The following is a 17,265-nucleotide window of genomic DNA, read 5'->3' as shown; positions in this document are numbered from 1 at the left end:
AATTAAGATCACTCTGCAATGACCGTGAAAAAGTTCTTATAGAAGGATTGTATCCTTTTAAAGTTGTTGTGTTTATTTCTTCTGAAGTTCACTTAAAACGCTATTGTGTACAGTATAGACACACATATTTTGGGGCATGGACATTTTATTTATTTAATATGAAATTTAGTCTTTTATTCTGCAAGGATGCATGAAATGTATTAAAAGCGACTGTTACATTGTTACAAGATTTTTTTTTAAAACAATGTATTTACTTACTGTATAACTTCTATTTACTTTATAAACTTTCTGTTTATTGAAGAATCCTAAAAAGTAAAAAAAAAAAAAAAAAAAAAAAAAAAAAGATACATATGTATATGCACATACAGTACATTGTATACATTGTTTCATAACAATTTTTCCTTCATTTCTTTTAATCATTCGAATCATAAACACATTTTAATGTTCCCTCCCTCTTTCCAGGTAGCAGAGAGTTAAATGTACCTGTGTTGCGGCCCTGCTGGTTTGGTCCTGTTCTCTACAAAAAAAAAAGACAGATGAAGCTCTCGGCTGAAGTCAATTTTCAGGTAGCGGTGGTGCAGCTTGGCACCAAGCCCTCAAGATTGTTATTGCAGCCCATTTATCTCTCACTCTCAGTCTCTTTTTGCTGAGCTTGCTAAAGATCTGGGATTGGCCTGGTTTTAAAAATCAGTTTTGTGCTTTTTTATTATTTTATGCACTCTCACACACATAAATATTGTTTCACGGGCCCATTTGAGTAAAACCAAAACGTAAAACCAAAGACTGTGCTGTATTGAATGTAACATGTGGTCTGCCTTCTGTGTACTAAATAGTTCCAGTTTAGTTCTGTCTCAAATTCTTCATAAACTGTTGCTTTTAGCTGATCCAAAGTTGCTATAAATTACAATTATGATGAATGGGAATGATCAGATTCTTATTGGTCAGGTTGTCTAGATATGAGACAATTGTCTGTAGCTGTATGAAAGCTAATATTACAAGATCACAAGGCATAACTCTTTTTTTACTTTGACTGTTTTTTTGCATTGTGACTGCTTTAAGTAAAACAGTGTTGCATAATCCCAAGCATTGCGTTATAGGAACATAATTATAAATCAGTGCCTTTCAAAAAATGGATAAGCCTGGATGCATAGAGAGAGTTCAGAATTATTGTCCTGCGATACCTTTTACATTATGATTTACTTATTTAGTAACCTTGAAATAGTGCAGGTTTAAATAATAGTATTTTAAAAGACCAAAAATGAATGAACATAAAGACGAGATACGAGTGCTGTGTAAGACGATTGTACAGTGCATTCTATTCAATTTTCTCTCTTGCTTATATTTAGAAGCTCATTTGGTTGGATCTGTACCTGTCAGCTAGAACGCCCAGTGTTGTTTGAGCCTGTCTTGTCCATGAGTAGAGCCAGATTTAGAGTTTGTTTAGTTGACAGTTAATTGAATGGAAGTGATTTGACAGACGGGTAATTTTGGCAGTTAATCTGGGACAAAGGCAGCATCGGGGGAGGTTTGACATTTCTGGGAATGCTGGTGAATATCGCACATGCCAAAAATTACCATAGCTGCAAAATCTCCGGGAACAACGTTGATTGAAAGACTAGATTATGGCCCTGAGGCCCTCTTGTACCCCCACACATGGTTTTTGCCAAGGAGCTGAAAATGTGGGGAAAATATTATCTTGCAATTGCAGATGAAAATCAATTTAATTAAAATAAAATGTGGTTTTATTAGGGTTTTTTTTGAGTGCGTTTTTTTAGTGATCTAAATTGGTGAAACCACAACATTTACATTCAACATTTACCACATGTTTTCAAGATAACTTACAAACACACATTGCAAAGTTTGGTGTTGATGCATTTTTAAAATATATTTAACCAAAGGCTGCATTTATTTGATCAAAAGTACGGTTACTTAAACTGTAATAATAACAATATTACTGTTTTACATATATATTACGTATATATATATTTATATTATTATTTTTTTGTTTGTTTTTTGAGGTAGTCTGCTGTATTTGATTTTAAAATAAATGTATTGTTTAATTTTATGGCACAACAGTTGCCATAAAGTAAAATGCATCTTTGTCACAATAAGAGACAACATTTTTGCCCTTTACTTGTGAAGAAAACACATTTATCTCAGCAAAATCAATGAAAGTAATCTGCACACATTTGTGATTGTGGCTTAATGAAACTATATTAAACCGTTGGCCCTAAATGTAATTTCCAGTGCAGAATCTGCCGAGTTTGACCTCTGAGGCGTTACACACTGTGTTCAGGTTCATAATGGAAAAGGTAATAATCATGTGCATCTGCTACTCAATACAATGCCAGAATAGAAGAGGAGAATGTTTTCTCATCATTTTCACATTAGCGAAGTTTTAAATAATTTATCATGCAGAGACTGCTGGGACATGTGAACTCACAGTTGCGCAGCATTCAGAAAAAAATTGTCTTCAGTGCTGCAAGGATTTTGGGAAAATTATGTATTCTAGTGTGTGTGTGTGTGTGTGTGCAAATGTAAAGTAAATACACTAAAGTTTAAATGGATAAACATTTGTCTGGTTAGCCTGAGATAGAAAGTCAAGAGCAGGTGGTAAATATTTAAATGGCATTACGCTATGAGTCAGTGATTGAGATGAGAGCAGCATGGAGCAGGTGGTGGGACCCCCTAATGATTTCTTTATCACACGTATGGACATGTGTCATAGTCACAAGACTTTTGCCTCTAGTGTCTGTAAAAAAAACACAACAAATCTCCTAACAAGTCAGAAAAAAATACAAACACGTACTTGTTACCCATCATGCTTAAGTAAGCAAATTCAAAAGAACAATTCATTCGTAATACTTTCGATATGGTAGCTGTCCTTACTGTCACTTTTGATCGGTTTAATAACATTTCTAAATGCTAGTGCATGGGGGTTTGTAGAGGTTTTTCTCTCTCAATTAAAAGCGCAGGACAGCACACAAGATGTTACATTATTTAACGGCTTATGCCATGTACTTATGACAGAAAGACCACAGGTGTTTGCAGTTTTATTCAGGTTTGCTCTTTTCAGGAAAAAAAGGAGGAGGAAAGTACAAAGATGATGTAGTGACCATTTGAAGGTAAACTCTCTCCTATGTGTGTAAAGACGTGAATTTTTGATTCCTGCAGTGCACATGTTCTTTGGTGTTTTAAGTGTAGGCTGAGTTCTCCAGCATATCAGACCGAAGTGATGCATTCAGTGGTGCTAGTGAGACAAACCCCACAGTCGCAGCGGAGGGCCACGGGGTAGGTGTAGGACGGGTCCACGTCTGCTGAGCAGTTCGGCAGTCGTACCGTCTCCAGCCGAGTTTCGTTATAAGTGCAGACGCGCTGATGTGACTCGATGAAGGGCGGGTCCAGGACAGGCTTCTGCGGTGATTGACAGGTCACGTGTCAGACTGATGTCATAATGAGGACTTTTCATCTGGGCTACTGATTTATTTTTTAGATACACTGTAGACTTAAAAGCGCCTTTAAAGTTTAATATTTAATAATCAACTGTAGACTCTTTAATTAAACATGTTAAATAATGTCTCAAATGTCTGTTCCAAGCCAAATAGCATTTACTGGAAGTGAAATTTGTCCCTGAAGGCGCTTTTTCTTCAAAAATTAATATTATCCTGATCTGACTTTTAAAACCGAATGCAGTGAGGATGATTTAGATGTATCTAGTTACGTTTTTGAGTAATAAAAGTGATTAATAATACTTTTTCATGATATAGTGCCTTTCTGTGAAGATAACTTCAAACTATAATACAGAGAATAACGACAAATAATAATAGAGGAAATAATGAAAACGCAGGAAATCAGAGGAGTAATATGTAAATGGTACAGATGAAACAGAAGTCAACTTAAGAAAGGTTGCAGTATGAAAACAAATAAGTTTTAAGCAGTGATTTAAATGTAGATATTGACGAGATCTTGGAAGGTTACTTCATAGATTCAATGATTGTTTATTTCTTTAGTTTTTAGGCAATTAAAGTAAATTGTCACTTTCTTTCAGATATGCTCTCATCAATAATAAAGAGCAGTAAATAGTAATGTATGAAAAACATATTTTGCTGGAAATCACCATGAACCAAAAATTACATAAGAAACCATTATAAAACAATAAAAACAACAGGAAAAAGCCAAGCCTCACTGCAATATCTCAGCCATTTTCTCTATTTTCCCGATATTTTTTTCCCTTTAATTTCTAGCAATCAGCTGAAGAGGTTCTCCGGCTCTCTCCTAAGAGCAAAAGCCGTTCAGTTTTATTTATTTTTTTTCTTGGAAAATGATTATTTGGGTCAAACATCAGTTCTGTTCCCGAAGTGTTTTCATCTGCTCTATGTGTAAAATGAAAACACAATCCAATCTTAAAAAACAATTAATAACACAAATGCAAGTTATTTTGCGAAACAAATACTCTAACGTAATGTCTTTGCCTTTTTGCCAAAGTTATTTCTTTTGGGCTGCTTCAGTTTTGTATGAAAGCAAAATCACCATGTCTGTTATTTACATTAAGCTACTATGTAATATACAGTATATATACAGAGTTTAATTCGACATTTTAGAGAATTATAAAACTGTAAAAAAAAAATTGTGGTTTCTTGTAATATAGTATTACTATCACTTTTTTTTTTTAATATCATTTTGATTAAGTATTGATCGCATTGCAGGTGAGGTCCAAAAACTCTTCTCTCTTTTTATGTGAGTATATGTTTGTCAAGGGCTATTAATATCAGTCTTACTTCCCAGGTCTCGCAGCGTCCCCAGCAGGCATCGGTGGTGATGTGCAGCCCGCCGCATCCCGGCTTACGGGCCAGAAAGGTAAACTCTCTGACTGCGCAGCCGATGAAGCGTTTCAGGTTGAGCGCAGAGGCCTCAGTATGAGCTCCACAACACAGCCAAACAATCAGTGTCACACAGCACAGTCTGTCCAGAAAGAATAAGAATAAAAGTTCATGATGAGGTCAGGCGTCTCACACAAACGATTAAATGCCAAATGCTCTGTAGCATAACAAGTGTATAATTTGACTTGTAATGATCTGTGAAAACAGAGCTGTTTTATATAAAATTATACAGATTATAATTCTATAATATGAAAAGCCACATTAAAATAGTTTTGGGGCACGTATACCGTTCCGTTTTTTTAGTACTTTCATTCAGGGTGCTTTATATTGACAGTAAAATTAAAGACAATTATAATCTTTACAAATAAAAATTATTTCAAACAAATGGTCATTTTCACATTCCATCGATCAAAAAATATTAAAAAATATTAGGTTTCAGTGTTTTCAACACAGATGATAAGAATTATTTTATTATAAGACTGATCCATATTAGAAGGGACATATGACAAAATTCAGCTTTGGTATCATTTTTAACTATCTTAAAGTAGGAGATTTTTTATATTGTAATATGATTTGACAATTTTGTTTTAGTTTTGATTGAATAAATGACATAAAAATCCCAAAATTTGGAAGTATGTATTTTTCGTTTTTGTTTTTACTGTTTAACTTTTGAATCCATCATAAACCAATACATTACGCAACTATGATAAGATAAGACCAAAATATAATTTCCATTTAAACTTCTCACCCCTGTGCACCAGACCGCATTGGAGCCATTACTGATTCCAGTGACTGTGGATGTGTTTACGAAATAACAATAATTAATACAACAATTCTCAAAACGTATCTTCTATTTGTCTTATAGTTTCAGCAAGGTCAAAGATACCTGGATGGCAGATGCAGCACAGCAAAAGTCTCCAGAATCAGCGAGAAATCTCACTTCCAGTCCCGATATCACCTCTGCCGAAGTTCCTCTGACACTGAACTTGCACAAATCTGTAATTTATTAGAAACAGCACTGCCCACCTAAAGCACACGGGGCTGTCTCTGTAGCGCCAGCTGCATCCAGCAGTAATAAAGAGATGTCACATAAGACCAAAGACAAACAGGGAAGGAGCCAGTGAGTCCATGTGTGTGGAGATTGATCCTGCGCCTCAGGCTCTGAAATCTGTGCACGTCTTACCTGCTGCTCAGGTACATCAACCGTACGTCTATTAACTTAACGAAGAGGAGAGAACCTCCTTTTGTTCAGAGTCATCCGCATGGAAAAGAATAGGAAGCACATTCATCCTCTAATCCATGTATTCATTTATTCATCCATCCATCTCGTGGGCTGTGGTTAGTCCAGGAGGTGTCAGAACAGGTTAAATGAGACGTCAGGCTCCAAACAATTACAGTTTAGTCGGATACACTTTCCATGGCAACATGGAGGTATAATCTAAAAAGTGATTTTCCAAAAAGGTCTGATGTAATTGACACGTGAGGGGGCAGGATGACAATTTTGCTTGCTTAATATTCTCTAATACCAATTTTCTTTGTTACATTATTCTTTTTTCCTTCATTAAATTAGAAAAAAATTGCATTGAATGTGCTTGGATTTGATGAATGACAAACAGGCATATTAGATGTATAATATGCTGCCAGAGACTGAAGAATAGGATTGTTCTGCATGGGGCCACTAATGGAAATTCAATAAATAATTCCAAACAGCTTTTAAAAACTTTTTTCATTTTGTGTAAAAAAAAAACAACAACAACAAACACATATAGCTCATCAGGCACAATACATAATACATATTAGCTATATTTGTACAAAGTAATATCCGGAGTAAACAAGTGTTTTTGTGTGCATTAAACAAACTGAGAAAGTAACGTTAAACGAACATTTGTAAAAAATAAATAAATAAAAAAATTAAAAAATTATGCCACAGTGACGCCCAGTGGTCAAGTTTTGGTAAAGTTAACTTGATATAATTATAAATAATTTGACTCACAACATTTCCCATCGGTATTTTGTACACGTCCTGTACATGTAGATATACACTGATATAACAATATTCAGTAAAGTAAAGTATTTTGCCTTCTTTAACAGGCTTAGTATGATTGATTGATAATATAAACATATACGTGTAATTGTAAAACTGTAAAAAGTGTTTTATGTCAGTTTTTCCAGAAGAATTATGGCAACATTTCTAATATGCTTTGAGAGACCTACCAACGCTAAGTAACGAAGCTATATATATGAAATAATTTTTGACAGCGTCCTCATTTTACTGTGGTTTTTTTTTTATTTTTTTTTACATTTTTAAGTGCCTAAAACATTTAACAGCACTGGGGTCTCTTAAAGCTTTTTGGAGACGTTGCCACAGTTCTTCTGGAAAACCCGACTTAAAAACAGTTGATGAAAATATTAGTGTTCTATTCATTTTGGCTACCACTGTATATTTTTTAAACAACTGTATGTTTTGCTGTGTGCCTATTTGTCATATGCAAATTTATAAGCTAATAAACTAATCTATATAGGCCTATGATCTATAGGCTAATGCTTTAATAGTATATAGTCTACTTGTATGAAACTTGCAGTAACTTTTAACAAGCTCGTAGCTCAAGCGTCTGTGGGTGACCTGCCCCAAAACCCTCACAATTCGTGCCATTATTGATCTACAGAGAGTGTTAATTTATTGGTTTATTCGCTACACTCCTTTAGGTCCGCGCGCTGCCCTGAGTGGCCGTTATAATTAGACCCCCGCGGCGAGTCGGGTTACACTCCGCCGCCCGGTCGCTTCTCCCGGTGAGCTCAGCTGGGAACGGGAGGGAATATACGAGCTTCACTCTTCGCTACACGCAGTAATATGAACTCCCTAACGACTCGTATTTGTCGTTATTGAAGTTGACGACGGAAAGCATTCAACACTGGTGCAAGTGGACGTTCAAAGGCGGTTTCATACTTTGCCAAACATGTAAGTAGAGTTTGAGTAATTCTGAACAGTCCCACCTTGACAGTTCTAAGGTCACTGAATAACCCATAACGTTATAACACCGTGTTTAAAGCGGGTTGATTGTATTTCAATTTGTTCTGAAAGTTATTTCAATGCTATAATGTCGGCCGAATGCGTAAAACATAAATATAATGTCACTTTATATAGCTAACAGGCTATACTGAATTGGTTTTTAGTTTAAAAAGGAACTGACGGGATTCAGTTAAAGCCACACCACGCAGTAGAACTGTAAACTGTATGTGTTTGATAGTTGATATTGATATTGATGTGCGTTATATTGTGCCGTACTTGTAACACGTGCCCTCTCGAGCGCTATTTCGGGCCCCACGCAACACCCCTCTCGAGCTCGAGGCATGTCGTGTGTCAAAGGTCACGCTGTTTATTCCGGACCGCGTGCGGAACGCTTCTTTTGCCTGTGCCTGCAACTCGAAATATTCGAAAAATTAAATTCAAACGTATTTATTAATTTAAATAAAAACAATACACACATTACTGCTATTATAGAGATAGTATTGTGTACGCAGATTCTGCCATTGACTCGGTATGCCACTATATTCCAACCCGCTAAGCGTTACTTACAGCTTTTGTCTTCTCTTGGGGGGAGGAGCACCTGCTTACTGTTTTGGCAATGATTTCTGTTATGAATGTAAAAAAAATTGTGCATTGGTTTAAATGGATAGTGTGTCCAAAATAGTCACATTACTGTATGGAAAAAAGTTAGGTAAAGAGCTTAATTGAATGTTTTAGTGGAAAGACGTTTCTAGAGTCTGGGTGAATAAATACAATCAATGCTTCTTTGTCAGTGTTTTTGTAGTTGTCAGGTTAGGCATAGTGACGTTCTCTGAAAGATTTGTATGTGCTGTACTTAGGTGATTGTCCTGTGAGAGTGTTGCGTTCTGTACGTGTGAAGCGCTTTAGATTCTGTTGTGGTCAGTCCATGGGCATGAAGTTTCCATGTCATTTAGTGTAATTCAGCTGTCATCCCAGCGCTCTGATTTAGATACTGTGCACGGATTTGTTTGATCTCTGGGAATGTGTCCGGTCTGTGTTAGTGCCTGCTGTGTTTTTATTTCACATTATTATGCCATTATGTGTGCTTTCTTTCTCTCTGTGTTCTCATTCCTGTGAGTCCAGCTAATGATAGCTCACATTCTTCCACCCCTCTGCTCTCTAACAGAGTCATGTTGTGCTGCAAGGACACACGTTTGCATTCATGATTGATGCAATGACATTTTGCAGTGACTTTTTGGATTTTACGGTTTCGTTTTGTTTTTTTAGAAATTTGTGTTTATCCAGTACTTTATACAGTCTTTAATGATCATGCTGACAACATAAACATGACTCAAATAAAAAAAAAAAAAAAAGTTTGGCTCCCCAGAGGGTGCCATTGCTTTACATGTCTACCCACTGGAACGTAATGGTTATTCCCACTGTGCAGTACTTTCCATATGTTAAGTTTCCTCTTCATATATGTCTTAATATAATGGCTAAAATATGAAACACACACACAAATACACTAGGGAACTTGTTATGATCTCTAATATGAAAAACTAGTCTTTCTTGAAGTCTAGTATGCCTTTCTTATGGAAATAATTCCCTAAATGACAAAACAAACATTTAATAAAAGTTAGAATAGAAAAAGAAAATAAATGCATAACACATAGGACCCTTTGTCAAAGTAAGTACATTATTAAATAAAGATTTTATCATTTTATTTATTTTTTAAAATGTCCTTCACACTAAGAAAAAAAGATAATTTTTTGGAGAATCAAAAATAGTTCTTACATATAATGCATCTTTGAAAACACCATTTTTTGAAAACAGCTTTATACTTAAGAGTATACACCTGTACAGCTAAGACCTCATCTGTCCTGTTCACAGACGCTGAAATGCTCAGCTGACCTCTCTCCGTGGGAACCATGACATCACAAAGGACATCCAGAGGCCTGCCCGATGAACGGGGCTCACTCCCACTGGACATCGATGATGTCCACATACTACTGCAAGGTCAGATTAAAGATTTAATGAGCATAAAACGAAAATAAAATGTTGCTCATATTTGGTTTGCTCTTTCATTATCTGTTATGGGCTTTGAAATGTATATATTGCAATCATTTTCCCTTCTTATTTGGTCTTCATGAATGATTCATTCATTCAACAAACTTCTTTATCTGTTTATTCAAAAGTAGACTAAATTAGATTGATATATTGGTGATGCCAAACGATAGGGGTTAAAATCTCTCTCTTCATCTCTCGTTGACGCATACATACACCCAAATTCATTTTGCTGTGATATTAAATCAATGACTTAAGACATAAATAATGGTCACGCGTTTTGCAGATTGTTTGGTTGTTAACACACAGATGTAATTAAAGTTCTGTTGCCCTGAGTCATGAAGAGATGCACAAAAGTGTTTTTCTAGAATGCAGGGTGTGGGTAATTTTTTGTTGTTGTTTTGAGAGTAAAGTAGTAGAAAAAAAGATGTAGTTACCTTCAGGCTAAAATGTAGATGAGTCTTTTTCTTGAACGGAACAGATTTGGATTAATTTAGCAATTTAGATCCAAAAAGCAATATTATAGATACAGGCCTCGTATTATATCCAGAAGCACTGGTTTATTATTGTAGATTTATGTACATGTGGATTATTGTGATGTTTTTATCAGCTGTTTGGATTCTGATGGCACCCATTTGTGAGCAAGTGATGTAGTCACTAGATTTCTCCAAATATTTTCAGATAAAGAAATGTTGATCACTGCTTGTTTGTGAAGTCAAGGGGTCATTCAGTTGCCAAGAACTGATGTTTCAATGTGCTTTGAGGCTACTAGTTCTCATTCTGTCATTGTTAAATCATCAGAAAAAGAACATACATTATGATTTTGATAGTGTTCTGAAATGGAATAAAAAAATGGTGTAAAATAGTAAAAACTGACTGAAATTGGGTTTCACAATATTTGTTTCATGCCCCAAGAATCAGTGAATAATTGATGTCTTAACATGTTGATCACTTCTGGAGCCCTGAGGATACAGCAGAGCTGCATTAGGAGAAGCGTAACTCAGCACCTGTGTGGACATGCTGTGCGCGTTTCTTTTAGAATAAGAAAAAGGTGGAGCTTTTTTTGAAACCTGCAGTACTGGCACTGATCCTGAATTACCTCTCTAAAGGTTACCAGGCAAGTTGTGCTGTGTGTTTACGGTACTTTTGAGTTCTACAGCTAACACATGTTCTCCAGTATTTCAATGCGGGAGTTTTGCACTGCTTTGCTGTATTTCAAGATGAGGCTGGTTTCTGAAACATTTTTGTCACTGCACACTTCAGCATACAACAACTGATGATAATACAGGGAATTCTGGGATAGCAAATTTGCTGACAGCAGCATGGGTGAGTTTGTAGTTGGTTTGAAATGAGTGAAAAATACTTAAATACTAAAATGCTGAAAGTATTGTAGATAGACCAGTCAGTGTGTAATGATTAAAATGTTGTTTAGTGCAGTTTTAACTGATTAATATCATTCTATCATGCACATCTAAGCATCATTGTGCAATCACCACTGTTGATGTCTCCTTAAAAGACAACAAAAAGAAGTCGTCTCATTTTGTCAGGCTTGAACACCTGTCTGAAAGATCTCGACATGGATCACAAGGTGAGGTGCAAATAATATGTATCAAAAAAGAGTTGCCATGCAATCTTGTAGATTTTTTTTTTTTTTTAAATGTTCAACATTGCCTTTATGTCTTGAAAGAGTTATTTTAGACTACAGTAATCATGCAGCTTTCAGTTCTAGTAATGTACAACGTTTAATTTTACTGCACTATTACTACGAATCATTAAAGAAGTCATTTGTTCAACATGTCTGTCCCGCCTAAATAGTGTCTTTCAAAAGCTGTCGTCCAAGTTATGTGTCTTTTCTTTTTTTGTCTTCTCTATGGTTTCATGATTGTGTCTCCTCCCTCTGTTGTTCTCTCAAAGGGAGGTGTTGTCTCTAAGAAATGCACCTCCCAAAACAAATTAGATTATACGATATCAACTTTGTTCATTGGAAACATTCCAGTCTTTTCTGTCATTGTGTTTTGGTAGAGTTGAATTAGGTCACCAGTAAAGGGGAGTGATTGCTGGGAGAATTTTGTCACTTTTTTTATCTTTCTTTCTGAGGTGGATCAAGGTGGCTGATTCAGCTTTTGAGTTTTTGTGTGTTTTATAAATGTTTTATTAGTCAAATGTATGTTTTACATGTGACTGAAACACATCAGAGTGATAAAAATCTACATAAACAATTGGTAATATTTTATTTTATTTTACTATAAGAAAATAATTTCAAAATGGTAAGCTTTGTTATGGGTTTTTGTTTCAGTTTGTCTGCAGGTTTCTTTTACCTGCTGTGTAATAAAAAATATACATTATTATGTACTACAGTGCTTGACATATCAGTTTCCAGGGTAAAAATGACTGTGGGTCAACTGTGTCAAGTGTAAAAGCATGTTAGTATTTGATAGCTGAACTCTAAATAAATCCCTAGGAAACTTAGCATGGGTGTCAGCTGATAACTTTAACCATTTCAAAGCTTTCCTTCATCCTGCACTGCTGATACAGGAGTGTGTGAGCAGTGACTGTCAAATCCTTCCAGTCCTGTCAAGGAGTCTATTCAAACACATTCTCTCATTCTCTCTTTATGGGTCAGTCGGTCAAGAGCCACATCTCTGAGACGTTATCCTGTGATAACTGACCTAAGAGTCTTATTCATAGTGAGCGTGGCCATGTTTAGCAGTTAATGAGGGAGAGCTCTTTTAGAATCACCGCAGGCTGACAGAGAGAGTCAGGTTGGCAGTAAGGGTTTGTCTCATTGGTTTTGCTGAAACAGTGGTTGAAGATTTCACGTGTCCGTTTGAGAGGAGAGTTGTCAACATTGAGAAAACATTAGTGTAGATTTGGTCATACTGTGAGAGGTTCCTTGTGATAAAAAGAATGGAAGAAGTGGATGGTGAGCGAATGGAGGAGAAGGATGTTCTTCGCACAGCTGATGAGCTCATTGACTTTGTGGAACTTTATAACGGTAAACATAACGGCACACTATTTGATGTGACTTCTTTTAGGCCTGTATTGAATTTAATTTGGAGCGCAATCGGCGCATGCAAATTATTATGACAAAAGTTGCTATGAATGAATGACTGAAACACTTTATTTTAATGATCCATTTTAGACATCCTGCTAACAGTAAGTAACTACATGCCAACTAGCAGTCACTAGAGTATTAGTAGACTGTCTGCTTAATATCTTTTAACACTTTATTTTAATGTGTCCACAGCATACAACATAATGACTTTAAAAAACTTGCAAATATATGTCATCCTACTACTAACCTTAAACCTACTCTAGCAGTCTACTCTGGACTTTAGTACACATGTAGTTGCAAATTAATGAGAGTTAGTTGGCATGTAGTTGTAGCTACAAAGTTACTTGTAATTAGTAGAATGACTAAATCAAAATAAAATGTAAATGAAAGCATTTCTAGGGTTTGCGTACATGTTTATTCATTTACAGATTAAAATATGTAATTGAAATGTATTTTAATTGGGGTAAAAGGTTACGCCACAGGTTATTCCTCCTGTCCATTGTCATTAAACCCTCCAAAACGTTATCGGTGAATACAAATCCACCTGTTTATTCCTCATGCACATATAAGCTCTATTCTTGGGCATTGCTTAAATTGAAGTGAACACAACACATAGTAAATCATGTGTGTAGTTATATGAGGTGTGTTCACTCTGTGCGTTTCTGCATGCTGGTTTTCATAATGTTCTCCTCTCTGTTTTGCTATCAGTTGAACAGGAGCAGATTCAGAAAAGAACCTTCACGAACTGGATCAATGCCCAGCTGTCTAAGGTGAGGGTCAAAGTTTAGATGATCCTAAACCTGACTTAGAAAACCTGTAATAGTGATGTTATCTGAATCATTGTGGTCAACACATTGTTTTTAATCGTGTGTATTGACAGTGAACATAGAGAGTTTTTTTGGTAGAGGTCATTCCTGCAGGTTCTCCAATAGCGGAGAGGGAATGTGGGGTGGGCAGGGGGTAAATATAATCTTTTCAGACGTGGGCCAGAAAGACAGACAGCAACAGGAGTTGGTCAGCTCCATATTCACACCCACAGCTACTTATTAAGTGAGCAAATGACACAATCAGTTTGTCGTGGCTTGACGTCTTACATGCATGAACAGAGGACTTATAAGAGGTGTCATTTCGAATAATTTCATAATGATATTTCACCATATTTCCAGCAAGCACTTACAGCGCTAATGCCTGGAGCTCTCAGTTTCGTGTAAAAGTTTTGAACAGGATAAGTTCACACAAGCTTGTTTGATTTGTCCTCTAGACATGTCTGAATATCTGCTGTGAACACATTACCTAACAAACTGGATACAAATGGAAGCTAGCAATCTTTTATATATATATATATATATATATATATATATATATATATATATATATATATATATATTTTGGGTATATATTTGGGGAAATTGAGGGGGCTTTTATGTATAATGCATTATTAAAATAGTTTTAATGCATTAATTATGCCATGCATTGCATTGTGCAATCTCATGAATAATTGTAACCACAGGTAATACATTGTAACCCAATTATTAATTCATTGTTACAAATGACTTATTTCAAGATTATAATTATTTACAAGAAGATATCATTTATTACAACACACATTATAAATAATTATAATTTATTATACCCTTTAATAACCCTTTATGTAGAGATTTTAAGTGATGTTAGTGTACCACATTTTTTTGAGGGGATATATGAACCAGAAATGTTTCCGTACATGTATGGTTTAGTTAAAATTCTATAATGTGTGAATTCTGTTGTTTAATATGTTATATTCCATTTTGCTCTCTCAGAGGAGTCCTCCAGTTACAGTGGTGGATCTTTTCAATGAATTCAGAGATGGAAGCAGACTATTGGACTTGCTGGAGGTGTTGAGTGGTCAGAGAATGGTAAGAGTCTGATTCATTACCAGTCAGCTGATTTTTCAATAACCTATGCTGATACCTAGAGAGCAATTCTGAGAAGAGATTCATATTTATTTTTTACAGTTATACTCCATATTTGCTTAAAAAAGATATTGTGCACTATCTAATGACTATCCAATCCAACTTAACTTTAGAGCCGGGAAAAAGGAAGAGGGACATTTCAGCACAGAACAAATATTGAGAAAGGTCTAGCGTTCCTTAAGAAGAAATCGGTAAGATGTATCACATTGTAAAATTGGAAATGTGTCAACATATTAATGGATCAACACAATTCTCAACTTTTTCCCTCAAACATTTTCAATATTATTTGTGTTCAATCAATTTAAATTTGTAAAATAAATAGAAATAAATAAACACATTTTCAAATTAAACAGTTTTAGTTGGAAAAACATTAATTGATTTTCTGTTTCTATCATGCATGCTTTTTTCTAAGAGTTTCTTTTATGATGGAGTTTTGGGGTTAGCATTGATGTGAAGAGTGGAGCTTAGGCTGAGCCCAGGAAAATGAAAGTGAAGATTGTTCTGTTCTTCTATGAAGAACAGTCTCATTTTCCTTTGCCCCTCCAGCCAACATCATGCACTTCACACGACTGTGTGAAGGGTAAAATATCAACATCTGTTACTTTATCAACATCTTTGTCCTGCAGATCAAACTGGTCAACATCAATGTCTCTGACATCATGGATGGGAAGCCTTCCATCATTCTAGGTCTCGTCTGGACCATCATCATGCACATTCACGTAAGTTTGCTGTCACAGTCTAACAAAAGACTTGGTTTATATTAACCATTAGATTAAAGAAGTCATAATAAAGTATAATAATATAAAATGTTCTACAAATATACTAAAGTGATTTTTCTGATGGGTTTTTTACATTGTTTAGATCGAAGAGTTGGCCAGCACATTGAACTTTAGTTCTCGTCAGTCATCTCTGGAGTCACTGGCGAGTTTAGACACTCGGTCGACCAGCAGCAGTGCCCGCAGCAGTCCGGTACCACCCCGTGGTTCACCCTTGCATGCCCGCTTCCGCGTATCAGCCAAGAAAGCCCTGCTGCTGTGGGTCAGAGAGCAGTGCCAGAAGTGAGGAACAACCTGCTAGAAGGGATTTTTGGGAAAAGTGAGATTCAGTTCTATGAAACCAATGACCTTTTTCTTTTTTTTTTTCACAGGGCTGGTTGTACTCTGAATGTGAAGGATTTTAAAGCAAGCTGGAGAAGTGGTGTAGTGTTTTTGGCAATCCTTCATTCTCTGAGACCCAATGTAGTGGATCTAACCAGAGCCAGAACAAGAACCAACAGACAGAACCTGGAGGAAGCCTTTCTCACTGCTGAAAGAGAACTTCACATCGCCAGACTACTAGATCCAGCTGGTAAGTTTGTGTGTATGCCATGTAAATATATACTGCGTTGTTTTGTTTTATGTATGCAACAAATAATGATACTTTTATACTTCTGACTTCTATACAACATACTTATAGAAGAATGGTGTATCTGGTGTATTTCAGATGTTGATGTTAGGGATCCCGATGAAAAGTCTATTATGACTTATGTTGCTCAGTTCCTGCAGTACTCTAAAGATGCCTCTGTTTCTGATGAGGAAATGCAGGTTAGCCACACACACAAAGTTTATACTTTTCTCATTGACTTTTTATGCTGTTTGCAATGACTATACCCCAAACGTGGGCCTTTGCCATTTATTTACTTGAATAAAACATTACATTTTGCCCATCTGCATTACTTTTGCTAGTGAGCAATAGGAGCAATATTCTCCCAAGTACAGAAGGAATAGTTCTGCCAAAAATCTTTATTTTGTCATCATTTATTCACTCTCATGTTGCAGCTATTCCCTTAACTATGTCTTCAAAAGGTTTTATTTGGTCAGAGATTTTTATTTATTTGCATTTCGAATCGTAATCACAATTAGAATATATATCATATCCATATATCATGCATTCTTGGTTTTATTATACTTTATCTGTGGGGACGCATGCACAACAGTATTCCTCCAACATTTCACACTGCAAATCAGTGAAAATGCTTCTTTGTGCTCTCACATCTCCTTTCTTTCTTCTTCCTCTGTTGTCTTCCTCTTTCTGTTTTTTCTCCCCTCTCTATCGTGGTTTAGTATCTTACTCCTCCTCAGCGCCTCTCTCCTGTCAATCTGCCATCAGACTTTACTCCGTCTATAGCTGCATCACCTTTAAGACAGGTATTTCTATCTGCCTGTCCCTCTCTCAGTTTTATCTGCTGAGCATTAATTAACTGCTTTTTCTCTTTGAGTTCTTTAAGGGTGTGTTAGTTGTTTTGTTATAGGATTTTTCACAAATGTCAACGAAAGGTTAATTTGG

General features: G+C 35.8%; 3 protein-coding genes across 5 annotated transcripts in view; 2 read left to right on the top strand and 1 right to left on the bottom strand.

Annotated features, from left to right (window-relative positions):
• kcnh5b (potassium voltage-gated channel, subfamily H (eag-related), member 5b) overlaps positions 1–19 on the top strand; it is a 34,099-nt gene extending 34,080 nt beyond the window's left edge. Inside the window, exon 12 of the mRNA XM_043254700.1 lies at positions 8–19. The gene's annotated coding sequence lies outside the window, so the exon portion shown is untranslated. The remainder of the gene's footprint in view (positions 1–7) is intronic.
• A 3,203-nt stretch (positions 20–3,222) lies between these two features.
• gphb5 (glycoprotein hormone subunit beta 5) lies at positions 3,223–5,657 on the bottom strand. The gene is made up of 3 exons (XM_043256342.1): positions 5,629–5,657; positions 4,779–4,962; positions 3,223–3,414 (listed from the first exon to the last, which is right to left on the bottom strand). Exons 1-3 carry the CDS (start codon positions 5,655–5,657, stop codon positions 3,223–3,225), a joined length of 405 nt encoding a protein of 134 aa, XP_043112277.1.
• A 2,026-nt stretch (positions 5,658–7,683) lies between these two features.
• Positions 7,684–17,265, top strand: part of syne2b (spectrin repeat containing, nuclear envelope 2b) — an 89,381-nt gene continuing 79,799 nt past the window's right edge. For all 3 annotated transcript variants that reach the window (XM_043255315.1, XM_043255313.1, XM_043255312.1), the window contains exons 1-10: positions 7,684–7,839; positions 9,760–9,885; positions 13,697–13,758; positions 14,788–14,883; positions 15,054–15,131; positions 15,567–15,659; positions 15,802–15,998; positions 16,088–16,287; positions 16,423–16,523; positions 17,043–17,126. In XM_043255315.1, the coding sequence (XP_043111250.1) occupies positions 9,798–9,885; positions 13,697–13,758; positions 14,788–14,883; positions 15,054–15,131; positions 15,567–15,659; positions 15,802–15,998; positions 16,088–16,287; positions 16,423–16,523; positions 17,043–17,126 (999 nt within the window). In that variant the 5' untranslated portion in view covers positions 7,684–7,839; positions 9,760–9,797. The remainder of the gene's footprint in view (positions 7,840–9,759; positions 9,886–13,696; positions 13,759–14,787; positions 14,884–15,053; positions 15,132–15,566; positions 15,660–15,801; positions 15,999–16,087; positions 16,288–16,422; positions 16,524–17,042; positions 17,127–17,265) is intronic.

The sequence above is a fragment of the Puntigrus tetrazona genome, chromosome 13 (genome assembly GCF_018831695.1).
Source record: "Puntigrus tetrazona isolate hp1 chromosome 13, ASM1883169v1, whole genome shotgun sequence".
Lineage (NCBI taxonomy): Eukaryota > Metazoa > Chordata > Actinopteri > Cypriniformes > Cyprinidae > Puntigrus > Puntigrus tetrazona.
Note: the sequence above shows the minus strand (reverse complement) of the source record. Positions and strands in the feature narration are given on the sequence as shown.

What these genes read in the sequence shown, in the direction of transcription:
- gphb5 (XM_043256342.1), bottom strand. Translation starts at nt 5,657, where the DNA reads ATGGCTCCAATGCGGTCTGGTGCACAGGG. An exon ending in ATGCGGTCTGGTGCACAGGG is followed by an intron (nt 4,963 to 5,628) that starts GTGAGAAGTTTA and finishes CTTTCTGGACAG; the next exon opens with ACTGTGCTGTGTGACACTGA. An exon ending in GACGCTGCGAGACCTGGGAA is followed by an intron (nt 3,415 to 4,778) that starts GTAAGACTGATA and finishes CAATCACCGCAG; the next exon opens with AAGCCTGTCCTGGACCCGCC.